The sequence below is a fragment of the Syngnathus acus genome, chromosome 3 (assembly GCF_901709675.1).
Source record: "Syngnathus acus chromosome 3, fSynAcu1.2, whole genome shotgun sequence".
Classification (NCBI taxonomy): domain Eukaryota; kingdom Metazoa; phylum Chordata; class Actinopteri; order Syngnathiformes; family Syngnathidae; genus Syngnathus; species Syngnathus acus.
Window position 1 is genome coordinate 21,205,410 of NC_051089.1, and position 20,889 is coordinate 21,226,298.

Below are 20,889 nucleotides of genomic sequence, written 5' to 3' on the forward strand. Positions count from 1 at the left end.
AGACTCCCTTGACTGTTGGAAGGTATTGGTGTGGTTCATCGGTTAAATGATATCTGAAGCCAATTGGAGACACAACTTCACCATGATTAGCTTCATTTTACCACAATATTGGCAACCAAATATGGGTACACTAATAACATTAATAATTAACAGATTTTGTTTTGACATCTGCTGCATTCAATTTTTCCCATTTGGCTGCTACAGACAAGTTTAATATGGTTTATGGAACAAGCATTTAACATGTGCCTACTTTTTTTAACTCAGCAAAGCAGTGTCAGTCAGGCAGTAGTATGTAAAGGCATTCTTTCTGGGGAGGTAGTGAGAAGGGATGATGTCATTGCTTTTGCTGCGTGATTTATTGTTCTGCTCATGGTAGAACGTATGCTCATCACTAGCGTTAGCTACCTTGACTTTCCTAATTTTGAAGGCACGGTGTTGATGCTGTGTTTGCTTAATTTCACCAGAATGACACATACAAAATGAGCATTGTCAAACTGATTATTATTAATATAACTGAATATTTTATAGAGAGAGTCATTCTTTGTATTGTGTGAGAAGTAGCCACAATAGAAGATGTTTCATAAAATACATAGCACAAAATGAAGAAAACATAGCTCTGGATCAGTGTGTGTTCCTTTTATTTGGGCCAGATACTTACGTATATCAGTACTGTAGTTTTTGATTTTTCTCGTTTTCCTATATGATCCTATCCTAAAAATTCAAATAGAAACAAGTTAAATTGCCATTTCTTCTTGTCTTTATCTGTGCAGCTCAGAGAAAACGATCCCAGTGACTCATCAAGCTTTAGATTTCTTTAATCACAGTATTAACACTTGTATAGGATTACATAAAATAAGAGGATATCCTCCTCCTCAGTTTGGTGAGCAATTTTAGAGCATCATTCGCTTTACTTGTTGCTTGCCTGCTTGCCTGCTTTCTTTCTTTCTTTCTTTCTTTCTTGCTTTCTTGCTTTCTTTCTTGCTTTCTTTCTTTCATCAGTATTGCCGTTTACTCTCTTCCTCTGGCCTAAGGTTTAGCATAGACTTGTTTAGCCCACTTTGGGTGGTGCTGAAGCCTCCGCCCCCCCCAAATATCTTATTTTAAAACACACTGTTAATTTCAATAATGTAAAAAAAAAAAAGTTCTATCATGTCAGTGTCATTTCTATTTATGTATATTATAAGCGTAGGTCTAGGAATTGCTGGGTCGTGCCTCACCTTACAGGAGGCTGTCATGTCATGTTTTGTTGCCATTCTTTTTGCTACAGATACAAATCACTTGATCACAAATTTGCTGGATTAATGACTACAGCATGTCAAACAAATGCAAGGCACTCACTTTGTCACTTGAGAAAATACTATAAGTCGTTTGTGATGACTTATTGTTTGCACCTCTGCTGAAGAAATTGGTGGTAGACTTGCAAAACGTGAGCCAACTGCAGTGCGTGTGTTTCAATATGCACTGGCTTCAAAATTGTAGCTGCATTCTATTATGGCTAAGATTCCGTTATCTTGTAATTAAGAAACGCAAATCTCTGCAAGTGAACACATATTTTTAAATGAGCATTTATGTACTGCTTGTAGTCTTACCAAAAGAAAGAGAGCAAATGAAGTGGGAAGGAAAATATGAGGATGGAGAAGACTCAGCTGGGGCGTTTCAAAGGGTGATCCATCAAGAGGAGGGTGAGCATGTTTGAATGAGGGAGCTAACAATAGTTGAGTGTCTCTGAAGAAATCATGGAGAGTGGAGGAATGACCTCCCTCCGCAGCCTCTGGCCGAACGGCTGACGGAAGCAGGAAGCAACTGAGCGTACTGATGTGCATCATGTGGAGTGATGTGCTTACTTACCCTATTTTTCGGACTAAAAGTCGCTCCGGAATATAGGTCGCATTGGCCATAAAATGCACAATAACGTGAAAAAAAACATATATAAGTCGCTGCGGAGTATAAGTCGCATTTTGGGGGAAATTTATTCGACAAAATCCAACACCAAGAACAGACATGAACGAGCAACAACAGGCTAAACGATAGGTATGCTAACGTGACATAAACACAAACGAAGAGCTGAGAACGGCCCTGACGTAAAATTCAGAGTTATTCAAAAAACTATTACATACATAAATAACACGTTAATAAAACCATCTGTGTCACTCCAATTCATTAAATCCATCGATCGTCCTTTGTCAACAATGGGTGCGGGCCGCTGACGGCGCTTGCACTTCAAAATATTCCACAGGCCTATATAACGATATATAAATTATATATCAAATAACTATTATATAAGCAATAATATGATCAAACCATCTGTGTCACTCTAAATCATTAAATCCATCGATCAAATTCCTCGTCCTTTGTCAACAATGCCGCGCGTGCGCCCTGACGTCAGCCTCGTCGTTATTCCACAGATCTAGTATATACGTAACTATATTGTAGCGTTAACAAAGTACAAAGAAAGACGTGGGTTTGGTAAACGGCTCTTTATTTAACAAAACAAGAGTTCAACGAGCCAACAACTACTGAACTGTAACGATAAAAACATATACAAGTTGCTACACGAAATAAAATATATCAAATAACTATAACATAAATAGTTAACCGCGGCGTGGACTTCCTTCCCCGGAGGTGGCACTTCCAGCCACGGAGGTGGAAGAGAGCTCCATAGAATAGGACCGGGCATGCGTAAAAGCCATGTCCGAGCCCCATCCACCGTCCCCGGACAGCCACCCGGCCGAGCACCGGCCCCCGACTTCCATCCATGGAGGTGAAAGAGAGCTCCGTAGAGTAGGACCGGGCGTGCGTAAAAGCCATGTCCGAGCCCCATCCACCGTCCCCGGACAGCCACCCGGCCGAGCGCCGGCCCCAGACTTCCATCCACGGAGGTTAAAGTGAACTCCGTAGAGTAGGACTGGGCGTGCGTAAAAGCCATAATAGTTTTTCAAACCTTCTGTGTCACTCCAAATCATTAAATCCTTCAAACTCTTTGTCCTCCGTGTCACTTACAAACAAAGCCGCTAATGATGCCGGTAGTACGTGGGGCCCTTCGTCATCCCGTGTTCGAATCTTTGTCCTTTTTGTAAACAACCGCCACGCCGCGCTGCTGACGTCACTTGAAATTCAAATTACAGTAATCCCTTGCTACATCGCGGTTCGTTTATCGGAAAAAATTCACATATAAGTCGCTCCTCAGTATAAATCGCCCTCCCACCCAAACTATGAAAAAAAAACACGACTTATAGTCCGAAAATTACGGTACATGTAAACTGAGCCTCACACTGAATGTGTCAGATGTGCAAACACTTTTGAAATAATTCATCAACCGTGAAACCAACCGTTACTCTGGTATTCTTGAGCACACTTTTCCATGCAGTGTACTAAAAGTGACTTTCTTGAGAGACCGATCACACATTGGGCCCTATTTTGTTAGACTGGCGTCTGTACGCCTGGCGCAAAAATGAGCTCAAATTCATTTTCGTGTCAGGCAAGTCTAGTTTACCGTGTTTGGGATTTTGGTAGACTCCGTTGCACTAATTTGGGCGTTCCGGCGCAGAGATGCCACTTTCCTGAAGCACTTGACAATTTGGTGACAGAGATTAGACTGCGCTCTGCATAAAAAAGTGTGCATCGTAAATTTTGTGGTAGGACAGGTCCAGTTTAGTCTGTTTGTGATTTTAGCTGACCTCGCTAGGCATTCCGGCGTATTGTATCACTCGCCCACTGTGCGACTGGCATTTTTGCACCCAAAAAAAGGCTAAATGGTGTACTTCTCAAATGTACATTTATTTTCTAGCGGAGATGGTCTAGCACAATTTTGTTGTATTTAACACAAGGCACAGGCAGACAGATTACAGCGTTGATTTGTGTTTCATGGATTTTATTTTATGGAATTGCAAGGACAGTAGGAATCCACCAAAGTTTGGTGACCAAACCAAACTTTTCTGTATTAACTAGTGTTTTTCTTCAACTATTGCAAGGATTTATCTTCACTGAAAGGTATTGAGTCTGATTGACTGTTTTATGCAGTATACGCTGACCTTCCAGACATACTTGGAGTATTTATGAACTGTGAATAAACTGCTGTTAAGATGTTATCACTCTCTCTCTCTCTCTCTCTCTCTCTCTCTCTCTCTCTCTCTCTCTCTCTCTCTCTCGCTCTCTCTCTTGCTTCTCTCTTCTCTCTCTCTCTCTCTCTCTCTCTCTCTCTCCCTCCCTCTCCCTCTCCCTCTCTCTCTCTCTCTCTCCCTCTCTCTCTCTCTCTCTCTCTCTCTCTCTCTCTCTCTCTCTCTCTCTCTCTCTCTCTCTTTCTCATTCTTTCCCTCTCTCGTTCTTGCTTGCCACTATCAAATGTTATTACAATTTATTCTATTGGTTATTCCATCGATTAATCACTATCACAATCAATATCAAATATCATCATAATTGATTGTTCTATCGATTATTCCATTGATTAATTGAATAATGGGATTAGCATTTACATATTTTACATCAATCTTAATTAAGTTTATTGAAAAACACTTCTTTCCAATTACTGTTTATTAACCAAGTATTGTTTAATGATTAAACCAAACCAAATAAAAAATAGTCACGAAATACCACACAAAAGGGAGTAATGTTCTCTCCCCAATGTCTTTTAATTTTAGAGCAATGTCTTGGGTATGGATTATCACCAAGGGCTCTTAGTTTCATATGCACTTCTGAAGCTTCTTTAAGTTTAACTACATGCTTTTAGGTTCAACTGCATGTCAATTGCAATTAACCCAACCAAATAATTATTTACTCAATAGATTCAACTATTATTATTGTCACAAATTGAGACTCTCTGGTTTCTAACAAATTATAATCATTATCATCCTAAAAGTATTTTAATAGCACTATTGGGAGTACAGTAAGGTAAGGATGCACGAGAGGTAGGTGCAAGGTGGTCTCCAATTCCCCAGTCACACATATGACCGACTACATCACCCGAAATGGGAGATATTCCCGCTCACATCTTCATGAGGGTCGCGGTCGGGCTGTAGCCTGTCCTGACAGTCTTTGGGTGGTAGGCGGATCACGCCCTGAACTGTCATGCACTAACTCCAGTGAGTCTAATTTCAGTTGTGCACGCTCGTTATTGCCCTAATGTTTATGCAAATTAGGGATGCCACGAACATTGGTCGGACTACTTTCATCCGAAGGTGCAAACGGCCATTACCCTCAATCCTACCAGCACAAAGTCTTGTAAAATACCAACAGAAAAATCCACCCATGCGCAGTTAGACTGACCTTTGTTCTACCCAGAAGTCGGTAATTTGCAAAATTTTGCCAGTGCAACATTCGTCAGCTGCCAGGGCACCCGTTTATCATTGTCAGTCGGTGATCATGTGAAGCCAAACAAAACTGTAATCGTCAGTCTGTTAGTCCGTCATGTAATGGTATGCCCTGAGTAGAAACTCATACCGTTTGGTATGCCTCTTTCTGAACTAAATGTCACATACCAAAAATTGAGAACACAGTGGAACATAAATTCAATGGACCTGGGAACCAACGGTCTACGGATTCAATGCACAATATATGCAGATGCAGTAATATCAGAAGGAAAGTTGAAACGGCCAAGCATAGTGAGCAAAGCCAGATCTGAATTGGATGCTGTTGCGTGCGTTAGCTGCAGGCTCCTTGGCTGCTCTCTGTAGTCAGCACCGCACAGTCTACAGCCACCATTTACTTAAGCACTCATCTTTACACCCACGCACAGACAGACAGACAGACAGACAGACAGACAGACAGACAGACACACGCAGGCACGCACACACACACGCACACACACATCATTCAATTGAATAGTGGACTTCGAACAGTTGTTGGGCTCAGCTGGTCTGTGGCTTCGGGGAGCATCAGTGTCACTACAAAACAACCTCTGAGGTGTGTAAATCGGAGATGGTGGTGTGTGTAATCTGTAATAAGAAAAAAAAATTCTTACGATTCTGGAAACCCAATTTTAACAATATAACTAACATTTTACTGGATGCACTGTTATTGCAAGTATTATTAATACTCGATTAATGAACCACATTTTTAACACTAACTAGGGTATGAGAGTAACAAAACTAAAACAGCATAATCAGAGTGTAATTCTCAAAACACAATCTTTTATTCACTTTAAAGAGCTGAAATGGCTCTCTTCCTCTTTATTTACAGTACACATGCACACATGTATTAATGAAAACAATTGGTGCACCCATTGCATCGTCTTTTACATTGCAACTCCACAAGCTAGTATATAGTGTTCTAAGAATTGGACCCTCTTTGTATGAGATGCTGTATTAGCAGTAGTTAATAGGCATGCTTTTGGGAGGAAGACATCAGCACTTTATTAAGAGTCGTGTTCTGACAGGCAAGTCAGGTCAGGTCGGAATCATGATAGAAATTAATTTGCACGGGAAATGTAAAGTTATTTCCACATGATAGAGGCACAGGAAGGCGTGAGGGGCAGAGCTGAGGAGTGACTAGGGGAAGGTGAAAATGCAGAGACTAATTATAAAGCTCTGACTCAAGGCACCGCCTGCAGGGCTGAATATTTCACTGGATTTGCATGTAAATTCTGGTGATAAATCTGTAATAGGTCCAAATTCATGTTAAATTTATTTCATCTAGAAGTGTTAAGAAATAATCATCTGTCCCTTTTTACTGGTTTTATCTTGGACATTTTCTCATTATTATCTGCTCAGAATAAATGTACCGTAATTTTCAGACCAAAAGTCGCTCCGGAATATAGGTCGCATTAGCCATAAAATGCACAATAACGTGAAAAAAAACATATATAAGTCGCTCCGGAGTATAAGTCACATTTTAGGGGACATTTATTCGACAAAATCCAACACCAGGAACAGACGAGCAACAACAGGCTAAACGATAGGTAAGCTAACGTAACATAAACACAAACGAAGAGCTGAGAACGGGCCTGACGTAACATTCAGAGTTATTAAAAAAATATTACATAAATAACACGTTTATAAAACCATCTGTGTCACTCCAATTCATTAAATCCATCGATCAAATTCCTCGTCCTTTGTCAACAACGCCGCGCGTGCGCCCTGACGTCAGCCCCGTCGTTATTCCACAGATCTAGTATGTTGTAGCGTTAACAAAGTTCAAGGAAAGTCGTGGGTTTGGTAAACGGCTCTTTATTTAACAAAAAAAGAGTTCAACGAGCCAACAACTACTGAACTGTAACAATAAAACCATATACAAGTTGCTAAACGAAATAAAATATATCAAATAACTATAACATAAATAGTTCACCGCAACACGGCCCCAAGCACCGGCGTCGACTTCCAGGTGTGTGGCGGCGTGGACTTCCATCCCCGGAGGTGGCACTTCCAGCCACGGAGGTGGAAGAGAGCTCCATAGAAAAGGACCGGGCGTGCGTAAAAGCCATGTCCGAGCCCCATCCACCGTCCCCGGACAGCCACCCGGCCGAGCGCCGGCCGCCGACTTCCATCCACGGAGGTGAAAGAGAGCTCCGTAGAGTAGGACCGGGCGTGCGTAAAAGCCATGTGCGAGCCCCATCCACCGTCCTCGGACAGCCACCCGGCCGAGCGCCGGCCCCAGACTTCCATCCACGGAAGTGAAAGAGAGCTCCGTAGAGTAGGACCGGGCGTGCGTAAAAGCCATAATAGTTTTTCAAACCTTCTGTGTCACTCCAAATCCTTAAATCCTTCAAACTCTTCGTCCTCCGTGTCACTTAGAAACAAAGCCGCTAATGATGCCGGTAGTACGTGGGGCCCTTCGTCATCTTCGTCATCCCGTGATCGAATCTTTGGCCTTTATGTAAACAACCGCCGCGCCGCGCCGCGCTGCTGACGTCATTTGAAATTTAAATTACAGTAATCCCTTGCTACATCGCGGTTCGTTTATCGCGGTTTCACTTTTTTTTTTTTTGAAAATGTCTGAAAAAATTCACATTTAAGTCGCTCCTCAGTATAAGTCGCCCCCCCCACCCAAACTATGAAAAAAACCGCGACTTATAGTCCGAAAATTACGGTAATCGAATTGTACCTGACTGTCAGTTTGGTGAATTTGCAAGTGTCCCTGCTGTAATAATAACCAAGAGACTATAACTGCTTGTGAATTATTCACAGAATAAATGTGTATTAGTGTATACGTATTCAATTGTAAAACATCCTGCTGTGTATCAGCCAATATAATACTCCTCAGGGTAGAATGAACAATATGAAATGGAACACATGTATCACTTTAGTATTGTGGCTTTAATTGAGGGATTGTTGCATTTAGGTTTCAGCTACATTTCCTGTGTCTTGACTTGGTCAGAATGAGAGGATGAAGACGCTTGTTCTGAGGATGACACTGTTGATTGCCACATCCTAATTTGTAGAACATGACATCCACCAATAACCAAAATAAATTTGTACTGTAGAGAAGAATACAAGTATGGGTCTAAGCAAAAAATAAACCTCAGTAGTTGATTCTTAAACTGGTAATGAGGTCAAACTTGCCTGGTTCTTGCTGTTGTTATTGTTACTTCTTATAGTTTGGTACAAGCCCGCAACTCCTTATAGTTATCAGTGTGTGCAACAGAGGTGTGCTTCTGAAGCGCTTGTCAAAAAACACCACCATAAAAAAATACAAAATGTATGTGCAGACAGCATTATTATTTTAAAATGAGGTGTGGCGGGTGTTTCAACCGTCAGAGCCCTTCATAAATGTTGTTCAATCAGTTTCCCCTTTTCTCCGTATGCAATCTACGAGGCAGCTGTTGATTATTAAGAAGAAACCGGTGTGACTGCTGAGTACATTAGGACCAAATATGTGACGCAAAGCACATCAGGTATCATTTTCTTTTTGGAATACATGATGGGATGACAGGACATATAGTTGTTGATAAAGCTCATTACGGCTGCTACATATTTCATTACTCCCATTTGACGATTAAATGCTCCACATAACCAATAAATACCCCTACAGGAATAGTATCGGAAAAAATATTGATGGCTTCGCACTTTCAGAGACTGAACATGAGTATAAGGAATATAAATTACAGTGCAACTTCAGCTACAACCTAATTCTTCCAGGGTTCATAAAAAAAATAAAAACTTTCTTTCGTCATGTCAGGTAGTTCAAGATTTTTGATATTGTGGCTCCCTACAGCTCTCCTTAATTTTCATTCTTTTCTAATTCTACCCAGATTTGTCTTTTGTTCTGTCCCTCTCCAGTGAATTAATTATTGGAGTGCTGCTCTCAATCCTGAGTTATGTAAAATATTATCTAATCTTGTTTAAGTGATGAGCCCACATTTCTGTCATCCTTCTATGACACATGCTCGAGAGATGTCAAGGCTTGTTTTAGATGCACAAAGGGGCATAAAGGATTTTTTTGAAACTCACATTTTAATAAAATACATAAGGTAAATAATGAAGTAAAGTATTAACATGCATTGTTATAATCTCTGTCACTCTAAAACCACCATAATTGATGGTTACATTTCACAGTTAATTATTTTTAATTCATAATTATATCATATTAAGTAAGTAAGATGGCGGCGCGTGCACACGCAGCGGCCTCTCTCTGTCCCGAACGGTGTTTTGTTTTGTCGTTTAATGTGGGTTTGTCCGCCAGTTTTGTGTGTTCATCTCGTCGTACCGGGTTGTGCTACAAGTGCGGGGGGCTGGTTCTGCTCGACATCGGCGAAAGCGGGTTTGTGGCGGTCTGGACTTTGAAGCGGGGACATTAAAAACACTCGGTCTGCTCCGTCCTGGAGCGTCGCCGGCCTCGCCTGCTATTCCTCCCCGGGTTGGGCGTCCGGGCCTGGCTGGCGGCCAACCCAGCTCGCCCGGCCGTGCCTTCCATTCTTCTGGCGAACGTTCGATCGCTGGACATCAACATGCCTGCTGAGTTCTGCGGACCGGACAGTGCGTAGCTGCTGTGCATCTGGAGCGGATGGCGTGCTATCGGGCGGACCGGGCCATTGTACGAGGGGGAACATCGCGAGGAGGTGGACTGTGCGTCTACATCCGTGATGAATGGTGCCGGGACTCTGTTGTGGGATGCCAGCACTGCTCGCCACTAGCGAAGTTTGTGATCTCCAGGCTGTTGGGGTCCTGAACTCTCTCCCCGTTGTTTTACTTGTGTGTTAATCGTGTACTGTGTCTCTTCACCGTGGGATAGGGGGAACGGTATTTCGGTTTCTTTGTGTGTCTTAGCATGAAGGAATTGACAATAAAGCTGACTCTGACTCTGACTCTGACTCTGATATTAATTTAACCTGTGTAGAGTTTGCTTGTTATCCCCGTATCTGCGCGGATTTTCTGCGGGAACTCCGGTTTCCTCCCACATCCCAAAAATGTTTGGTAGGCCGATTGAGCACTCCAAATTGCCTGTAGGTGTGAATGCGAGTGCAGATGGTTGTTCGTCTTTGTGTGCCCTGCGATTGGCTGGCAACCGGTTCAGGGTGTCCCCCGCCTACTGCCCGTTGACTGCTGGGACAGCAGTACAGAAAAAGGATGGATGGATGGATGGATGGATGGATGGATGGATGGATGGATGGATGGATGGATGTTAGCTGACTTTGCACACCAGTCAAAAGTACCGTATTTTTCGAACTATAAGTCGCTCCGGAGTATTATAGTACAAGTCGCACCAGCCATAAAATGCATAATAAAGAAAAGAAACATATATAAGTCGCATCGGAATATGAGTCGCATTTTTTGGGGGACCTTTTTTTGACAAAATACAACACCAAGAACAAACATCAATAGGTAAGAACAAGCTAAATGATACGATTTGCTAATGTTACATAAACACAAACGAGGAACTGAGACCGTGCCTGACTTCTTCTTCTTTCGTGTAACGTCAGATGTCCAACTCGGTGTCGCGTAGCCATCTGTGTCCGCATCTCTGGCCCTAGGTCGAAGAGGCTGGCTTCCGAGGGTGGTCCATATAAGGGGCAGATGTTGATTATATGGTCGGCGGTCTGCTCAGGGTCACCACACTCGCATGCCGCACTGTCCGCCACGCCCCACGTCTTCATTGATGACCCAAAGCGACCGACCCCAGTCCGTAGGCGGTTCAGCGTGGTCCATTGCCGGCGTGGTAGGTCGTCTCCTCCGATGGCGCCATCTCCTGGGTCCCAAATGTAGCGGTGGACTCGGGAGGGTCCGGCCGACTCCCACTCCTGCTTCCAAGCTGCTGCCAACCATGCATCTCTGGAGATGTCCTCAGAGGTGGAGTTGAGCATCTCTTGTGCTGCCTTGTTGTTGACCGTGCCTGACGTAACATATTAACAGTTATTCAAATAACTATAACATAAATAACAAGTTTATCAAACCATCCGTGTCACTCCAAATCATTAAATTCATCGAAATCTTCGTCCTCTGTGTCAAACGCCGCTGCTGACTCCGGAAGTACATGCGGCGCTGATGTCGGACTCATCGTCGGTTGTGGTTCCAATTATTCCACAGACCTATATAATTACATATAAATTATATATCAAATAACTATAACATAAACAACAATTTTATCGAACCATCCGTATCACTCCAAATCATTAGATCCATTGAAATCTTCGTCCTCCGTATCACTTATAAACAACGCCGCTGCTGACTCCGGAAGTACATGCGGCGCTGAGGTTAGACTCATTGTCAGTTACAGTTCCACTTATTCCACAGGCCTAGTGCGCCCTAATGCTTTTTAAAGTAAAAATAACATGTGAAGTGATCAACTATACTAGTAAGTAAATAATGTGTTAATAATTTCACATATAAGTCGCTCCTGATTATAAGTCGCACCTCTGGCCAAACTATGAAAAAGACTGCGACTTATAGTCCGGAAGATACGGTACATATTAAATGCTGCTAAAACTGAAATTTTGTTGTGATTTATTTCTGGTTCTGCTGCCTCTTCTAATTACCAAGCTGAACACTGAAGTATTTCGTTCTCTCTCTAAATTGCTTTCTTGGTCTCCTTATATTCATCCCCTCCCCCTCTTGCTATGCTGACGGAGAGCAACATCGGAATAGAGAAATAGGCGCTGCTTGTATTACTTACCTCATTAATGACGAAACGGTAGCACGCTCTGTAGAATGTGAATGAGGAATGTATTTATTTTTTCTCTATTCATATCGTATGGGGAAAGAAAACGGGAGGTTGAATGATGGAGGGGCGAATAACCTTGACATAGATGTGGTTGTATTTTTCGTGTGTGTGTGTGTGTGTGGGGGGGTGCGTGCGTGTGTGAAGGGAGTGTAGTTTATAGAAAATTCTCTAATTAATTCAAGTTGTCTTGCAGAAATAGAGAGTTGGTCCCTTCACCTTTGCTGTCTTGTAATGCCTCTACATCGCAACATGTCCATACTTCTAGACCTTCTCGTTTATTTAAGAATTAAGTCATGTTTTCAGCACATGAACACTAATATACCAAGCTTCTGTGACCTGCTGATTAGCAAATGGGAAATGAAAGCTTCAAATGAGACACCTTTCAAATTGAAGGCAGGACAGAGTGGATGCTTAACCAGTCCACAAAACACATGTAGACTGGTTTGGCAAACTCCCATGCACCATCAAGAACCCTGCCGAGGGTGTAGAGCTGCTCCCCTGTTAGACGACCAGAACGTAAAGCACAGTGCTTCAAGTGAATCTGGGATTCGATCTTCCAACAAACCTCTACAGAAGACCTGAATACACCTTATCAGGAAAGCTGTGGAGTATATGATTCCTCTATAATTGGAACACACCCTCTGGTCCCCCTTTTACAAAGAGGTACTATGCCTGATGTTCCAGCGATGTTCTTGCAATGTTGTCAACCAGATCTGCCCCACAACATCCAAAGCCTTTAGGAACTCCGGGCGGATCTCATCTACCCCTGGGGCTTCACAACCGAGGAGCTTTTTCACCCTCAGTGACTTCAACTCCAGAGATAAGAGAGCCCACCTCAAAGTCCCCAGACTCTGCTTCCACCAAGGAAAGCATGTCAGTGGAATTGAGGAGGTCTTAAAAAGTATTCTCTCCATCATCGCACTATGTCTGGAGTTGAGATCAGCAGTGCTCCATTAGACTCAGTGTGAATGGCACTGATTTCCTCTCCTGAGATGCTGGATGGTGGTCCAGCATTTCTTTGAAGCCATCTGGAAGTTGTTTTCCATGTCCTTACCAAACTCTTCCCACACGCAAAATTTTGCCTAGGCGACCGCCAAAAATGCATTCTGCTTGTCCAGGCGATACCCGTCTGCAGCCTCCGGAGTCCCAGAGGCCAAAAAGACCCAATAGGACTCTTCAGATTGACATTGTCCCTTGGGGTTCAGGGATTATGACCAGCACCAATCACCTTTCGGCCACAACTTCAATTGGTCTGACTCAATATTCCCCACTTCTCCCAGGATGTGAGACAAATTCATCCAGAGGTGGGAGTTGAAACATTTTTTGACAGGGTGTTCCTCCATATGTTCCCACAATACGTTTGGGTCTGCTCAGTCAAACCAGCATCTTCCCTCAACCATTGGAGCCAACACACCACCAGGTGGTGATCAGTTGACAGCTATGCCTCTTCCCTTCACCTGAGATTCCAAAATATCCTTTAAAATTTTAGGTTTTCGCAAAATTCAAAACTTTCCAGCAAAATTTCACGTTTACATCGTTCCAGTTTGAAATTCACATAATTCAGCTCATTCAAATCACAATGGAGAGAATTGCCAACACTCCCAAGATTAACACATTTTAAAAAAAGTTCACATTGTCAGAAAATTTGCGCAAAATTTAGTAAAATTCCCTTCCCCCCCAACTTCTACATTTTTCAACCGATTCAAACTGTTCCAACTTTAAACTGTTCATCGTATGCCTACTTATTCCAAAACTTCCCAATTACTCAAAATTCAAAATTTTGAAATTTAAAATTTACGCCAAATTTTACAAAAAAAATTCCCTTCCAATTTCTACATTTCTTGATAGATTCAACCCGTTTCAACTGTAAAATGTTCATTTTCTTTTTTTCCCTTACCGTTTTTCTCCCTTATTGTTTTCTCGTTTTTTTGCGCTTATCGTTTTTCTCGCCTACCATTTTTCTCGCCTACCGTTTTTCTCGCCTACCATTTGTCTCACTTACTGTTCTTCTCGCATATATTTCTCGTTTACCGTTTTTCTCAATATTTTCAGCTCATTCCCAGTCATTGTATAACACTTCCTGTCATTTAGTATGATTTGACGTCATTCTTTAGCATTCCCCAAGTTTTTATTCAGCTTCTTGCCTTCACACGCAATTTTTACAGAAATTGCAACTTATAGTAAGGGTGAATGGTAATAGGTTGAACATATGTGTGCCTTTTTTGTGGTCAGTAATTGCTTCTTGTCTCATGCCACAACTGATAACTGTAATTGTTTGATTTGACCTGGCAAACCTTAAGTGTGATGATGCAAATGTGTAACTGCTAAGGCTTACAAAAGCAACAATTGACCTTTCACTATTAATTGCAGCAAAAAGGCGTGTGTTTGCAAGTTTTACATTTCCTACAAGATGAGTCGCTGAGAACCTGACCAGTTATGTATCCTTACCATCATCTGTCTAGTGTACATGTTTACAAAGCCTTGTTACATGAACAAGAGTCTTCTAAAACAACCACAGCAGTCCAGTTGCAATCGATTCAATGGACACAGAATTAAATGAACTGGATTAATGAAAATAGAGAATTTACAGGCATTACTATTGTGCAAGCTTAATTCTAAAGTATATTATTGTAAAACAAATATTAACAATTGCATTTAAGGCAGACAAGGCTAATTGTAGCACTTTTGCATGTGGAAAAACAGAAAACTGATTCTCTCATAAACAGATGCGGGAACTGATCCACTTACCTGGCTCACCTAGGATTGCATATGCAAAGGCTAATATTGTTGGGCAGTTCTCTTTCCATGTGCTGAGATGAGCTCATGCAAATAAATGTATGTCAGTCACATACAACATGACTTATAAACCTGAGACAATGGACAATGGTTGATTTTAAATCTTTAAGTACCACATCTGAAAGGCAAATTGTAAGTGTGTGTAACGAAAATGAGAAGGCAAACGAAAATGAGAAGGCACAAAGGCACACATTAGATATTAAACCAAGACACCTTTTACATTACAAAAATGTCTCTCTCTCTCTTTCTCTCTCGCTCTCTCTCTCTCGCTCTCTCTCTCTCTCTCTCTCTCTCTCTCTCTCTCGTTCTCTCTCTCTCTCTCACTCACACATTCTCTATGTGTGTGTCCAGGTTAATCTTTCCATGTCTGTCTGATCAGTTGCATCCCATCCTTACACCTTCTAACATCTTTATAACCCTATCTTATGCCAACCAGTTGCAAGCATCCATGTGCAAGGGACTGTTGCTCAGGTTGTCATTTCACTTCTAAGTGAAGACATGAAAGAGCCCCAAGGCTGTCCTTTGGCTCAAACACTCCCATCGCAGTTTTCCTATGAGATCCTGTTGGGAAATCAACTTTCAGATATTGAAGCAGTTATCGTGTATGTGGAAATGAAGAGGTGCATAGGTGCACTGGCATTTAGTATTCTGCTTCGTGCAGACCGACATTGTTTGATTGTCAAGGCTTTGGTGGACATGGATTGTTGTTATTTTAAGAGATAAATAATAGATAAAGCCATCTTGACATTTTTGGTGTGTCAACAACATAGTCCTCAGATAAACCCAGTGAGTAGGAAATGGTGGATAGCCCAGACACAAATTAGTCAAGCTAGTGGTACTGCATCCAGCATGATCATGCGCAAAATTCATTTTGCGTTCCTTGGCATTGGCGACCATTTACTTTGACTCAGCACTCAAACATTTGTCAACAATTATTGTATCGTTGTTCATGGACGATAGAATCTCGATCTACAATTGCAGTTTTGCACATTTCCTGGTCATGATGGGTGTTCCTCGAGGATCTTTTCTGTTTCCGTCTTTATTCATTTAAAGTTAAAGTTAAAGTCCCAATGATCGTCACACACACATCTGGGTGTGGTGAAATTTGTCCTCTGCATTTAATGCATCCATGTGATTTTGATCCATCCCCTGGGGGAGAGGGGAGCAGTGAGCAGCAGCGGTGCCGCGCTCGGGAATCATTTGGTGATCTAACCCCCCAATTCCAACCCTTAATGCTGAGTGCCAAGCAGGGAGGCAATGGGTCCCATTTTTATAGTCTTTGGTATGACCCGGCCGGGGTTTGAACCCACAACCTTCCAGTCTCAGGGCGGACACTCTACCACTAGGCCACTGAGCTACTAATTTGCATTATAGATACACTTTACTTATTTAGCTATTTTGAGCATTAAAAAGTCGTAGTAAATATTTTGCCTATAATGTGATAACTTCATTATTTTTCATGTACAATCAATACCTTTAAAAGCTATTGCCACTTGCTGTCGTGCGAAAATGACATCACATGTGCTCAGGGCTCAGGTAATGACCAAGCATGACTCATGTGACATTCTTTAGTCATGCTTTGTCCCTAAGCAGATATGGTGTCATTTTCAGTCGACAGCAAGTGTCAAAAAGCATTTTTAAAGGTATGGCATGAAGGCATGAAAAAATGAAGTTATCAAATTAATTATAGACAAAAGAGTAACTTTTTACTGCTCAAAATTGCTAAATAAGTAACCCTTTGAAAGTAACATCGATGGCTGTCATCCATTGAGGATTATAGTAACATCTGTCTTAACCACCATAGACCCCTTCCAGTTTGCGTACCGAGCCAAACGGTCCCCTGAGGATGCCATCTGCTCTGCCCTCCACTCGGCCCTCACCCACCTGGAAAGAAGGGACTCGTACGTGAGATTGCTGTTTGTGGACTTCAGTTCTGCCTTCAACACCATTGTGCCTCAACGTCTCATCTGCAAACTCAACAAGCTGGGCCTCAGTACCTACCTCTGCAACTGGCTACTGGACGTCCTCTGTCGGAGGCCACAGGTGGTACGTGTTGGCGACAAAATCTCCGCCAGCATCACGCTGAGCACAGGGGCCCCCCAAGGCTGCGTGCTCAGTCTGCTGCTCTTCACCCTGCTGACGCATGACTGCACTGCAACCTACAGCAACAACCGCATAGTGAAGTTTGCTGACGACACGACTCTGGTGGGTCTCATCACCAAGGGTGACGAGACTCAATACAGGTTGGAGGTTGACCTTCTGACCACGTGGTGCAGGGACAACAACCTCCTGCTGAACGTCAACAAGACCAAGGAGATTGTTGTTGACTTCCGGAAGGGTCACACCCAACACCTGCCGCTGACCATCGACGGTGCTGTGGTGGAGAGAGTGAGCAGCACCAGGTTCCTGGGGGTGCACATCAGTGAGGATCTCTCCTGGTCCACCAACACCGCATCACTGGCGAAGAAGGCCCAGCGCCGCCTGTACTTCCTGCGGAAACTCAGGCGAGCGAGCGCTCCTCCGGCCGTCATGACTACATTGTACCGTGGCACCATTGAGAGCGTCCTCTCCAGTTGTATCGGTGTTTGGGGTGGTAGCTGCACTGAATACAACATGAAGGCCCTGCAGCGCATAGTGAACACGGCTGGTAAGTGCTCCTCCGGCGGTCATGACTACATTCTGCAGTGGCACCATTGAGAGCGTCCTCTCCAGTTGTGTTGCTGTTTGGGGTGGTAGCTGCACTGACTACAACATGAAGGCCCTGCAGCGCATAGTGAACACGGCTGGTAGGATTATTGGTGCTTCACTCCCCTCCTTGAAGGACATTTACACCTCCCATCTCACCCGCAAGGCGACCACGATTGTGAGTGATGTAAGTCACCCCGCTCACTCTTTGTTCGATCTTCTGCCCTGTGGGAAGAGGTACAGGAGCCTGCGCTCCCGCACCACCAGACTCGCCAACAGCTTCGTACTCCAGGCTGTTAGATCCTGAACTCTCTCCCCCCTTCTGCGTAGCGTCCTGTACTTTTGATTGGTTTTTAATACAATGCAGATGGTCCAAACAGCGCCACTGCTTTGTGTAATCTCTGAGTCACATGGCAGAGTAAGAGAAAGGGTTTAGAGCCCTTTGACGCAGGTCACCTAGCGTGCATCCCTACTAAAGCTCATAATAGTCACAAGCAACACAGCCAGAATAAGCAGCAGCCATAGTAGTGTTTCAAAATAGTATTTTTGTTGTTGTTTTTTTCTTCAAGATACCGCAGTGTATAAAAGTGATCAAGTCATCACAAAAATCACGAAAAAAATCCTTATACAAGCCGCACCTGACTATAAGCCGCAGGGTTAAAAATTTTGGAAAAAAGTCACGGCTTATAGTCCGGAATTTACGGTATAGCAGTATTTATGGTACTATGCATAATCCACAATAAAACAATGTTATTGTTTGTCGAGAAGTAAAGTGGTTTCAACAAATGTAATATGTTACATTGCATTATACCATAACCAGGAGACTGAGAGTATCTGGAAGTTTGAATATAGTATTTCGATCATCATATTTGTCTTTTTTTCACTTTTTTAAATTCCTTGAGCAGTTGTCAGAATCCACAAATTCAAATCAAGCTAATTTCCATTAGTTACTCTTCAGAGAATATTGTAGTTGAAAATCCATAAATTGTATAGAAAATGAAGAAACAATGCTTTTTTTAAGTTTTCTTAAAGGAAGCAGACTACATGTGTTGTTTTGCGACAGAGATTCATTTGCGATCCTGTCCAAGGATACAGTGTAGATTGTCAACCGTGACACATTGACACCGTACTTCGTATAATCCATTTTTAATACACTTTTCAAGCCTAAATATGACATTATTTTTTCTGGATCTAAATTCAATGTTACGCTTTTGTTTCAGGACTTGTCAAGCTGGGCATCCATTGTGTCACATGCCAGAAGGTTGCTATAAAAATAGTCAACAGAGAAAAGCTCAGCGAGTCTGTTCTTATGAAGGTAAGACATTTCTACACAATGAGGTTAAGAGCTAGAATGAATGCTATTGCTGAAGAAGGGAAGCGTTACCTGTTGGTTCACACTGTAGGAGACACATTATTGTCAACCAAATCCAGGGTTGACAATATTAGTCGACTAATCATGACGATGTGGATTTTGATAGTCAACAATTAATTTGAACTGTCGGCAAATCGTTTATTTATGCAATTATTTATTTGTTTATTTATATGGTATTTTTCTCTCAAAAATGCCTTGTCTCCCAATCCTCCCGCTGGCCGTGTGCTTTATCTGCGACGCGCATGCCCAATAGTCGTAATGTGGGACATCTGTGGTGTAAACAGAAGATTTATATCACATTTCCATTAGTTACTCTTCAGAGAACATTGTAGTTGAAAATCCATAAATTACATAGAAAACGAAGAAACAATGCTTTTTTAAGTTTTCTTAAATTAATACCACTGCCATTTTGGGTAGTTTAGTGACATGGCTACCCTGTGTTAGAAGAAATCCGGGCACATTTCACCCGAGTTGGTTGGTGGTGTGATACGCCGCGATTCAAATATAATCCCATTAGTCAACAAATCACAACTATTGTGAGTGATTAGTCGACAAGGGGTAGTCCGGTGGTCGAATGGTGGCCACAGGTGCAGCGCCACTGGAGCCCGGCTGGGTGGCGGCCGCATGTCACGCGCCACTGAAGGCCGGCTGGGTGGTGGTTGCAGGATCTGCGCCACCGGAACTGGGCCGGGTGGCGACCGCACGTCATGCGCCGCTTGGAGTCCGGCTAGGTGGCGGCCGCAGGATCCGCGCCGTCGGAACTGGGTCAGGTGGCGGCCGCACAGCTTGTGCCACTGGGGTTCAACTGGGTGGCGTCCTGCGCCGCTTGGAGCCCAGCTTGGTGGCGAGCATGCGACAGTTAGTTACGGGAGCCGGTAACAATTTGGTAGCTGAAGTGGTTGGTGTCTTCTGTCAGGGAATGAGTGGAGCAGGGTGACCAAATGCAGCTTGGACCAGGTTTTATTGAAGGGAAGTGGGGAACATGAACAAAGACACAGGCGGGAAAGAGGCTCACGGACAGCAGGCAGGAAACAGAATTCCACTCGGACCAGGAACAGATTCGGACAGGATCTGACCGTGAGCCTCCACATGAGACCGAAGTGAATTAGACGAGCAATACAAGAACACCCGGCGCAGACGGGAAGCAACAGTAGACACCGACAGGGAGAAATACATGGGCAGGGTTTAAGTACACGGGGTAACAAGAGGGAACAGGTGTCATTACGGTGACATTGGCGGCTGAGCGAGCGTCCTGTGGCAGAGATGGAGGAATCTGCATATAGGTCAAACTGTCACACACTCTAAAAGGAATAAGGAAAATGAATGAATAATGAATGAATGAATGAATGAATGAATGACCTTTATCCTGGTGTATATATAGACCATAGGTGTCAAACTCTGGCCAAATTTGGCCCGCAGTGTAATTATATTTGGCCCGCGAGGCAATTTCAAATTAATATTAGAGCTGGCCCGCCGGTATTATACGGCGGCAGCGCTGTAACACCGCATTCATCGCTTGTATAGGGTGTTTCATAAAGTACGCAGTTTTTAAAAATGCAATAAATCAGCCAAAATCGATGCAAAATTCAAAATTTTTATTTAATTTCATTCAACATATACTTCAAATTAATAATGAAAAATGATATCGAGCATATGTCCACCTCCACTTTCTCTGCAGGCAGTCATCCGATCGTTGAAATTAACGATAACTCTTTTGCAGACGTCCCTGTCGATTTCGCCGATTACCCATTGAATTTCCATCTTCAGTTCGGTAATCGTTTGAGGTTTGTTCACGTAAACTTGTGACTTCACATATCCCCATAAAAAGAAGTCACAAGGTGTGAGGTCACATGACCTCGGAGGCCATTCTTGGTCGCCGCCGCTAAGTGAGATCAGACGCTCAGGGAGATCAGACGCTCAGGGAATTACGGTTTCGACCGGGCGATTTT

The 20,889-nt window shown here is 43.0% G+C and overlaps 1 protein-coding gene across 1 annotated transcript in view; it reads left to right on the plus strand.

Annotated features, from left to right (window-relative positions):
• The window catches only part of LOC119120178 (serine/threonine-protein kinase BRSK2-like), a 156,456-nt gene that overhangs the window by 60,805 nt on the left and 74,762 nt on the right, over positions 1–20,889 (plus strand). The window contains exon 2 of the mRNA XM_037246821.1: positions 18,789–18,883. Coding sequence (XP_037102716.1) covers positions 18,789–18,883 — 95 coding nt within the window. The remainder of the gene's footprint in view (positions 1–18,788; positions 18,884–20,889) is intronic.